The sequence below is a fragment of the Paramisgurnus dabryanus genome, chromosome 21 (assembly GCF_030506205.2).
Source record: "Paramisgurnus dabryanus chromosome 21, PD_genome_1.1, whole genome shotgun sequence".
NCBI classification, from domain to species: Eukaryota; Metazoa; Chordata; class Actinopteri; order Cypriniformes; family Cobitidae; genus Paramisgurnus; species Paramisgurnus dabryanus.
Window position 1 is genome coordinate 10,032,287 of NC_133357.1, and position 11,082 is coordinate 10,043,368.

General features: G+C 36.8%; 1 protein-coding gene across 3 annotated transcripts in view; it reads left to right on the top strand.

Annotated features, from left to right (window-relative positions):
* Nucleotides 1-8,648, top strand: part of sgk1 (serum/glucocorticoid regulated kinase 1) — a 30,802-nt gene extending 22,154 nt beyond the window's left edge. The window contains exons 5-14 of one of the 3 annotated variants that reach the window (XM_065285465.2): nt 338-398; nt 4,511-4,586; nt 5,200-5,275; nt 5,375-5,563; nt 5,743-5,874; nt 6,480-6,716; nt 6,812-6,907; nt 7,000-7,155; nt 7,248-7,337; nt 7,482-8,648. In XM_065285465.2, the coding sequence (XP_065141537.1) occupies nt 338-398; nt 4,511-4,586; nt 5,200-5,275; nt 5,375-5,563; nt 5,743-5,874; nt 6,480-6,716; nt 6,812-6,907; nt 7,000-7,155; nt 7,248-7,337; nt 7,482-7,649 (1,281 nt within the window). In that variant the 3' untranslated portion in view covers nt 7,650-8,648. Of the gene's footprint in view, nt 1-337; nt 399-2,410; nt 2,542-3,391; nt 4,397-4,510; nt 4,587-5,199; nt 5,276-5,374; nt 5,564-5,742; nt 5,875-6,479; nt 6,717-6,811; nt 6,908-6,999; nt 7,156-7,247; nt 7,338-7,481 lie in introns of those variants that run through there. The other 2 variants (XM_065285466.1, XM_065285468.1) reach the window with 2 other exon arrangements.
* The last annotated feature ends 2,434 nt before the right edge of the window (nt 8,649-11,082 follow it).

Consider the following 11,082-nt stretch of genomic DNA (forward strand, 5'->3'; position numbering starts at 1 on the left):
GAATTTGCACACATATGACAAAGTAAATGAGATTCTAAAGTCTTTCATACTGAATAATTTCTCTCAGTAAATCTAAAGTGCATTATTAATGAAACAAAATCATACTTTTAATACTGCTTATCTGGGGATAAAAAGATATGGAGACATTTTCAAATAGAATGGAATAGATGTGAATAGATTAGGCACACATTCACATTCAGTATCATTTTCTAAAGGACCAAAACTTTTGCCATTGAACTCATGTTTATGGGTCAAAAGAGACATGTGGTGCTAAACACAACAAAAGAGTTTTACCTAAAACACATTGCACTGACCTACATTACTCTTTTTTTTTTAGGCAATGGACCTTTACTACCATGGCGACCCTGAATCTGATTTTTGCTGCCCCTCTGACAACAGTAAGTACTACTTCATTTATTGCTTTATTTCTGTATTTAAATCTGTGACACTTTATTCTCTTCCTATTTGAGTTGTTTTCATCTCTTTCTTTTTCTTTTTTCTGTGGGTAAAACATAACCTGTAATCACACTGAGCCACCGAGGCTTAGAGTAAGAACTTTAATAAGTATTTTCAGGCCAGTACTCCAAACAACACTCCAAATCACTGCCATACCATACAATTACAAACCTGGTCATTGTTTGAACTTCGACCTACATAATTATTAAGGGGTCATGAGCATGCATTGTACAGGTTGAACTCTACTGTATATTGGCCGTCATACAAAGGTTTGATGATAAGTTAATCTGAAAATCTGGAAATAAATAAACATAATCAATATAGTATTGTTATCTTGTACAAACTGTAGAGTGATATTCCTACTTACATTTTTATAGCACTTTCAACACTGAACCCAGGACCCAGAGATATGACGCAGACACATGAGTAAGCTTTTTAAAGAAGTTACTTTTGCATACCAACATATAAAATACTCTAAAGATAATAATTCAATTAAATTACATTTAAATTAAACATAAAATAATAATATACTTTCCAGTTTATTCTTTACACACTTTCCTGTTCTTATTGCTCCTTCTTAGGAAACCATTTCCTTAAGATTAATGTCTTTTAATAGAACGCACGAATGAGAGGGGTTACATAAGCCTCACTGGCTACTGGTTAATAAAACCAACAGCTATTCAGCTGTTTAATAACCAACAGCTGTTTTACTGAATTTCTTCAAATCTTGTCAATAATTAATGTTAACAGTAGCAGTTATTTGGCATGGCATTGCATAAAAAATTGCTACAATATTTGCAAGAACCAACATGTTTTAAAATGAACTGTAACTTGTGCAACACAGCAAAAAGCTGTGAACTTGACCTTCAGCCTCCATGTCCTGATCCTCCACAGTCTCACATTCATAACTTTACAATCCAATCTATTTGCAAGATAAAATCCCACCCTACATTTTATTATGCTCTTTCACTTAAAATTACATAACAAACTTGTAATTTGTCATGAAGTATAATTGGTTTAAGTGAACAATACGCTTTAAATGTGGTGCATCTTTTATCTAAGGTTGTGTTTGTTTGTGTTAATATAACATTGCTCATACCTTCAGTAATTAACTAACTCTCTGCAAATGATCTCATACAGTAAGTGTTATTTTTGATTATAAAGAAAGCTCTCTTGTGATGCTTTCCTAACTGTAAAGTTTCAGAGTTTATCTTGAGTCATTGTGAGGTTTATGTATGTATGTGAATGTGTGTGTCTGAGGGAAACTGCATAATGCTGTTAAAACCGACCTATGATCCATTCCAAGACCACATTAGCATGCATAATGTTTGGGTCTTGTATTCATTGCTTAGAAGCATCTAAATAGGATTTCATTTTACGTAACCCTGACCCTTAAACATAAGTACAAAGTGGACACTTAACACTGAACCCCTGTGCTCTTCCCAGACTGTTTACTAATATTCACTTCCTACTTATCCAAAAAATGCAGACAGAGGGAATGGGATGAGCACAAGAGGAGACAGAAGAGATGAAGGTCTGAGAAATTGACAACTAAAAATGTATATGTTTTTAAATGTATAAAAATATATCTCATGTAACAGTGGTCAAAAGTATAACATGAATATGGAGGTGCCTTATTTGAGTGCAACGAAACACTTAAATATTTACATTGTAACGTATTGCCTGTGTGCGTACATATTATAATATCAACTATTAGTGGATATGATTTGATGTGTTTGGGCATTGTCTAAAAATAAATTACACTTGGCGTTTTCAATTTCATGCAGCACTGTGCAGACTGAGCGGCTTATGAGATTAAAGTATCGCGAGAGCGGCGCTAAAGCGCAGCTTTCATATCGCTCTCGCGGTACTTTGATATCATACGCCGCGTGAAGTCAAACACGCCTGTGGTGTAACGGTCATTGCTGGAGGTACGAAAGTAACTCCGCCCCTCAGATATCCGGTGTAAAATCAACCGGGATGGAATGTGGCAAAAAACTCATTCACCGCTAAACTTTCTCATCGACCGTATCTGCGGCACTTTCTCCACTCACTCTATGAAAGACAAATCTTCCCCCTTGGCATGTAAGTTAACTTTCATTTCTCCGAATCTAACGCTATAGGTTTGTATTAGGGTACTGTTTTCATTTGAATTATGTTTCATACAGTGAGTGAAAGTGTCATACGCCCTTGTGCCAAAATAAAGTTTGGCACCCTTGCACGGTTTTTATCAATATATGTAAGTGTGATCGTTAAGACTGATAAGAACACCTAATTTTATAACATTACCAGGACAATGAAACCAGGCACTTTCGGTTTAGCATGTCATGATTTACAGCATGTTAAGAGGCAGAAGTTAACGGTTTGTGTTATGATCGGGTTTTCAAAAAAAAAAAAAAAACTTATACCCAAATAATAATACTATTAATAATAACCATAACATTATTTTAACTATTTGACTATTATTTTCCGTAATTTCCCGTTGAGTTTGTAAGTTAGTTTGGGGCTTGAATGGTGGTGACAATCGTTTAAACTTTTTATACCGGTTGCATTTCTTTCTAAGCTGCACACATCGCACGAATTTTCCTTTTTTATTATTTTTCCTTTGTTATTTTTTATAAAAACCTTTCTGACATGCATACACGATCAATCTTAACTTAAGGGTTTTCGTTTTTACTTTCATGTCAATGAATCACTGGTTACTTGTACTAGCGTGACAACTGCTGGTGACTCATGTTTTGTTTTTAAGTTTTTGGAAAGTACTTATGGGTACATTCAGAAGATAAAATTAATCATGTAACCTAAGATATGTATTAGCAGTTTAAAAAACACTTTGAAGAATTGTGTTTTGAACTTAAAGTCTTTATGAGTCTAAAGTTTAAAGACTATGTCTCTCAAATTTTTCCTATGCTTTAAAGAAGTTAATGAGTGCTAAATTAAACAGTACTCTGATTGAATATAGCATTGCATAACTTGCAAAATAGGACAATGCATGTACATTTTTCGACACGGGACATGGATTTTATGTTCAATAACACATAAATGACAAGGATATAAGTCACCGGCCCTCCTGCAGTCAGTACTTTTCCAGGGAGAGCTGAAGTTTGGCTCAAGTCCATTGCTTTTGTCTCACTGGCTTGCGTCATATAACAAAATAGTTAAAGTGGAGGGGAGACGACTAGAGAAAAGAGAGAGAAGTGAGTTCAGTTGTAGGCTATTTAGAATCAGTGAATGAATGTTGGCCCTCGTGTTTAAGAGTGACGTTTGCTGGAGGCACTAATCCATTTGCAAAAGTATGATGACTCTGAATTTTTTTTCTGTGTTATCTCTAACTTAACTAGTAAATTATTGCACAATTCTAAGGAAGGAAACTGCATGTTTGTTTTTGAAAGTTTCTTCCTTCAAGCTGAACATTTTGATGTAACCCTCAGCAGAACATGTAGTTCTTGAGGGCTTGTTAGATCCGGTAAGGTCTCGCTCACAGTAGTAGTAAATAACAGAAAAGTCTGGGTGTGTGATGGGTACATGGCCCCCTTGTAGACGTCACTGCAAATAACTGTTAAAACACGCCAAGTAACGCCCCTCATGTCAAGATCTGTTTACGTTTCTCAAAGTACCGCGAGAGCAAATCGAAACCATCGCTTCCGAATCGCTCTCGCGGTATTGTGATATCATACGCCGACCGCTCGATCTGCGCGGCTCCGCGTGACGTCGAACAGTGAAGTTTGAAGGTACGCCAGGCCACGCCTCTTAGCGGAAAGCGATCTCCGGCTCCTCCTCCGCACTGTTAAATAGTTGGAACAGTAGCGGTGGAGTTCAGTAGCTCTTTGTGTGCCTATAGTTACCGGCCCACAGTGGAAAAGTACAGCGATGACTATTCAAACGGAGACGAGCGAGCTGACCTACTCTAAAACAAGAGGACTCGTCGCTAATCTCAGTGGTAGGCTTTGTTTTTACATGAATGGAGGCACTCGAGCCAACGCAAGTGGAGAGGAAGAATATTAAGTGATCTTCACTTTTTGAACAAGTTTCTTTCTTTCTCTTTTCTGTGCAGCGTTTATGAAACAGAGAAAGATGGGGCTGAACGACTTCATACAGAAACTTTCCACAAGCTCTTATGCATGCAAGCAGTAAGTTTTGTCTTTTTATTTTAATCTTTATTATCAAAAAAATGTTTATTTAATTTTATTTAATGATTGCTAGATACTGTAGTGTTAATATGATGCATATTAAAGTATACTACAGTATTTACCATAGTTAATTTAACAAATTTACTATAATACCACAGAATACTGTGGTATAATGTAGAAATTACACTATTATATACAGTAATTTTTATACTACAATTTACTATAGTAAATACTATAGTATTTATTTCCTGTGGGTTTACTTATCTATCTTATTATTAAAAATAATTCCATGCAAAAAGTACCATACTAGTACCATACTACTACTAGCACTGTTTTTTGGACATGGTAATACCTATGGTAGTATGATATTCATTATACATTTGGAAGTACCATATCAATATCATGTGTATATCAAAATACTATGGTATTACCATACATTTAGCTTTTTTAAAACAAAGGTTTAAGATATGTCAAATTGTATTGCTGCAAAAATAGTTAGCATGTACATAGCATAATGATAATATGTATATACAAAAATTGTAAATATCTAATTTGTTAATTTTGAAAACCAATTATTTACTGATAGTCAACCTGTGATCCTTTCTTTCTCTAGTCCTGAGGTTCAGTCCATCCTAAACTTGACACCGCCACAAGAAGCTGAGCTGATGAACAGCAACCCTTCCCCACCGGTAAATATACATGCATATATTTGTTTCGTCTGTGCACTGAGCCAATCCATGTGCATGTGTGTTATTGCAAACATAAACATTTTCTCTTTTTTTCTCCAGCCAAGCCCCTCTCAACAGATCAACCTCGGTCCCTCTTCCAACCCCACTGCCAAACCTTCAGACTTTGACTTCCTTAAGGTCATCGGTAAAGGCAGCTTTGGCAAAGTTTTGCTGGCCCGACACCGGAGCGATGAGCAGTTCTATGCCGTCAAGGTTCTGCAAAAGAAGGCTATCTTGAAGAAGAAAGAGGTGTGTGATCATACAAAGCCACTATGTGCTGACTTAAGCTTTGGTTTAACATCAAGATAATAGGTTTGGGTTTCATTAGCGGTTGCAGATGTATGTCAGCACTTTGAAGAATGTGATGCTGATCAGTTAACCGCACTCACAACCTTTAACCTCTGACCTTTCCTTTCTTTGATGTTCAGGAGAAACACATTATGTCTGAGCGAAACGTATTACTGAAGAATGTCAAGCATTCTTTCTTGGTTGGCCTCCATTACTCCTTCCAGACTGCTGATAAACTCTACTTTGTACTGGACTACATCAATGGCGGAGAGGTGTGTGACTTTAAAATAGTGCTGTTTGTTGGATAGCTTCTTTAACTCAATGGGTTGAACATTGTCCTAGCAACACTGCGGTTGTGGGTTTGATTCTTGGGGAACTTACAAACTGATAAACTATATTTGCATATTGGATCTAAATTAAAATTAATGCTACTTTACATTCAAGCCGCAAAACGCACACAGAAGCGAGAAAAAATACACTGCAGGAAAGAAGGAGAGACAAGAGAGAGTGATAAAAAATAGCATAGTAAAATATGTAGGAGACAGCGAGGTAGATGCAGACAGCATAAGGATATCCTGTCATGAGAAGCAAAGAGGAGCGACCGGGCCCCGAATAGGAAACTGTCCTCAGGAAATGTTGGGAGGGGAGAGTTTGTGAAGGGAGAGAGCCAGATTTAGCAGCTGTTGCGGTTTAGGCAAGTCTAACCCATCAGACGTCTCTGGGGCTCTAGATGGGGGCTTTTAAACAGTGAATTCTCATTTCCTTCCATTGTTTAGGATTGAAGAATCTGAAAAGTCTTGATTAAATATGTCATTCGGGATATTGAGCTCATGACCTAATCGCTTCTCTTTGTCTCTGTTTCTGTTTCTTTCTATAGCTCTTCTATCACTTGCAAAGGGAGAGGTGTTTTCTGGAGCCACGTGCACGGTTTTACGCTGCGGAGATCGCAAGTGCTTTGGGGTACCTGCATTCGCTGAACATCGTGTATCGAGACTTGAAACCCGAGAACATTCTCTTGGATTCGCAGGGACATATTATCCTGACCGACTTTGGCCTCTGCAAGGAGAACATAGAACCGAACGGGACCACGTCTACGTTCTGTGGGACGCCAGAGGTAAATGTCATTCGCTAATAACCTATGCTGATTGGTAGATGGTGTTCTCTTTTAAAAAGCAAGTTAATGTCTCAATGTTTTTTTTAATCTTGCAGTATTTGGCACCAGAGGTGTTACATAAGCAACCGTATGACAGGACGGTGGACTGGTGGTGTTTGGGTTCAGTGCTGTATGAAATGTTATATGGCCTGGTGAGTTATTTTAACTTTTCTTGGACTTTTTGTAGACTGAATGCCTATATTTAATCAAGATGATAATCAAATTTTTCCTTGTCGCCCCACAGCCTCCGTTCTACAGCCGGAACACAGCAGAAATGTACGATAATATCTTGAACAAGCCACTGCAGCTGAAACCCAACATATCCAATTCTGCTCGAAACCTGCTGGAGGGTCTACTGCAGAAAGATCGTACCAAGAGACTAGGCTTCAAAGATGACTTTGTAAGTGTTTGTGTGTGTGTGTTTATATTTGAAGTCATTGGTTGGGTTTTTGTCAGTCTTATATCTAATGTATGCTCTTATTTCACTTGTAGACTGAGATCAAGACGCACATGTTCTTCTCTCCAATAAACTGGGACGATCTGAACGCCAAGAAACTCACTCCCCCTTTCAACCCTAACGTGGTACGTTCCATCGTGGTTCGGTTATTACAATATTGGCCTGATATAAAGAACATAATCATGCTGATTATGTAAACCAATTGAAACCATTGAAAAGTTAAATATTTCAAATATGCCATTTTAACAAGCACACTTTTTTTGTTTCAGACAGGGCCTAATGACTTGCGACACTTTGACCCAGAGTTCACAGACGAGCCCGTGCCAAATTCCATCGGCTGTTCTCCAGACAGCGCTCTAGTTACATCCAGCATCTCAGAGGCAGCCGAGGCCTTCCTAGGCTTTTCCTACGCCCCTGCCGTGGATTCCTACCTGTAGCCCATCAACACAGAAACGCCATTACCTGTAGCTCATTACCATCATTGGAAACTTGTATGGCATCACTATGAGAACGAAAACCCAGTCCCATTTTCCCCACCCCCAGGAGGGGGCATTTGCACATGGCGTACGGCAGCTCGAAGGGCCTTTTATTTAAAAGGCCCGAGTTTTACATTTATTAAAAAGACTCATCTGCATCGTCCGCATCCAACTGCACGATTTCTCCTCCGCTTTCACGCCATGTTGTATCAGGCAGACAGACTGTGAAAGATAGATGGAGAAGATTGATGCTGATGGAAATTTATTGTATATTTTTCTGTTTGCTCATAGTATTTACTTTTATAGGACTGATGATGATGATAGAGTGAGAAACCGTTTCGGATGAGCGCGTGTGTGTGTGTGTTGTCGTCTTAACACCTCTCATTACTTATTTCTCATGTTTCTTTCGAAATCATGTGATCTGGCACATCAGTCAGATTTAAATAGTCGTTTATGACGCTAAAACCACTGAATATGTATATCAGCATCTGATGTTCATTGTGATTTATCAGTTATGCATCTGGGATCAAGTTGCACAGTTAGTCTTTCGTTTTCTTCTTAATTTAAAGAGCACTTCCTAAGTTTACTTTTTTGTTCTTTGGACATGAGTGAGAGGTGCTAGAGAGATCTGCTGCTACTGTGTGTAGATAAGCATCAGGACCAATGAATCAGAAGCCTGTGTCTCACCTTCGTCTTCCAGCCTTGTAGGATGTAATCGTACAGATAAGACAGAATGGACCGATTTTGTCTAAGCATCACATTCCATTGAATAAGACTTGCTATTTAAGTTCATTTGTATATTTTATGTGTATGTATGTATGTATTAGTTTTAATGTATATGGAACAAAAACTTAAGAGGTATGCTTATGTAACAATAAATGTACTGTACAATTGTAAAATGTTTGAATCGTGTGACCTTGTTTGGTTCGCAATAAAACTTTGTGGTTATTTTTCCTCAAACTGTCTTCGGGTTTCCTTGATATTTAACGGTGTATACACGAACTTTAGTGTGTATCCCGGAAGCATGTTGCTTTGGCAACAACACTGGTTGTGTGTCAGCTGGGCATATGGTGGACTTTCAGCTGTTTGCTGTCTATACAGTGTTGTGCGTCAGTGCTCACACCACCCCTGCACATTGACCCCATCTTTAACCAGACGTCATTAAAAGTTTTATGGCAGCTGTCAATGGTTGCATATATTAACCATGACTCCTGGAAGCACTTTTCCGAGATTAGATGTACTGGTCTTAGCAAGTTGCTCAGAAATGCTGTACCTAAGGCTTTTAGCTTGGTCACACATCAAAGAGATGGTAATTTCTTAAAGGTAAACCAGAGGTTTCATTGAGAAGGACACCATTAAGAAAATAAATGCAACATAGAATATTAAATTATTACTTCAAAAGTACTCGAGACAGGCCAACATGCCAGTCAAGTTCTGGACAAAGTTTTATTTTTCATATATAAAGTGCTTTTTAAACAGCTGCTATTACAAAACATGGTGCCATAGTTATACCATGTTTTTGGATGGAGTCCCTTGTGTATGAAGCATAAAAATATTAATCATTTAGTTCTGTATCATAATACCATATAATAATGCTGCGTTCCAGACAACTCGGATTTAGGATATTTCCAACCTCAACCTAAAAATAATATATGGAACGACGCTCTTTTAATGTTACTAACTATATTAAATGTTTTGATGTTAGTAAATAATTTGTAACACGTTAATGTTTAAATGTTACAAAATGATTTTAATGTAACTTAACCAGACCAATTTTCAGGTGTTTTGAGGTGGGAAATATCTTAAATCCGAGTTGTTCCAACGGTTCGTTGAAATGCTTGATTCTGATTGGCCAGTCCTGACACACAGTAACCCAGATGCTGCAAATCGTTTTGACAGGTACAGTTTAACATTACATAAAGTTAAATATAAATCTGTATTTTATGTATTTTGTTTAACATAAGTGATATAATATTAACAAATGATTCAACCAAATAAGTTAGGGTGTTCGTGGCATTTGAACGTCTTATCTTAAAACCAAAAATAACGTGTTTTCCTCTCGGAAGGTCTGCATTCGTTAAAAAATTAGCTAATTAAATATTTCAAATAAATATTTAATGTTCCTTACTTTACTTATGAGGCAAATAGCCGTGTAATTAGCGGCACAGGGCAGCCGGTTGTTATCGTGAAATAAGCCCCTCCGGTGTGATACAAGACCTCTGCTTCTCGTCAGATCCTGATGCGTCGAGGCTTATACATTATCCCTTACAAGTACCACATAACAACCAATCAGTATTATAATTAAACTGCCCCAAAATGTATTTTGGATTGGAGCCCTTTCCAGAGGCTTTTTTGACAATCACCAATGGCCACATTTGAAGCCTCCCCAATCACAGTAACATTTTTGTTTTGTCTTATTTATAATGAAGAAAATTTTAAATAGTTTGAGGTAATTTTGAGGTCTCTTGGTAGTTTGTTGAGGCCTCTGATAAGAAACATTGTTTTACATTGCTTTTTAGAGTGGCTTTGATCTGTTATATACTAGCGCCCACAAATGGTTGGAGACGCAATATGCTCTTTAAAAATATTTATTTAAAGTGATAGTTCACATTAAAATGAAAATTCTGTCATCATTTACTCATTCTCATGTTGTTCTAAATCTGTATGAATTTCTTTTTTCTGATGAACACAAAAGAAGATATTTTGAGAAATGATGGTAAACATACAGCAGCAAGTGACCATAGACTTCCATAGTAGGAATAAAAAAATATGATGGAATTTAATGGGTACCGTCAACTGTGTGCTTACCATCATTTATCAAAATATTTTCTTAGTTATTTATCACAATACTTCAAAAATATTTTTCCTACTATGGAAGTCTATGGTCACTTACTGCTGTGTGTTAACCATCATTTTTCAAAATATCTTTTTTTTGTGTTCATCAGAAAAAAGAAATTCATACAGGTTTTAAACAACATGAGGATGAGTAAATGATGACAGAATTTTCATTTTAAAGTGAACTATCCCTTTAAGGAGAATAAGGCAACATGTAGTAAAACAATAAACATTACATTTTCTTAATAGTGACATTGTTTTTACAATGGTAAAAGAAAAACTATTATTTCGGTATTGTTATTATTAAAACATAAAAAACACGTCCGTCAATCTTTGCAACCAACAATGAAGTCAACGAACAACATACAAGTATCACTTAAGGGGATTAATGGAATTCATACAATAAAGTCCTGTGCAAAAGTCTTAGGCCACCATCACCAGCTTTGTTGTTTTAGCAAAGTTTTAATGTCCATCCATATTTATTTTTCACTCTTTTTTTAAGATACAAACAGAAAATACAAGAAATAAATTAAAAACAAAACAATTTTCAGAACTAAAT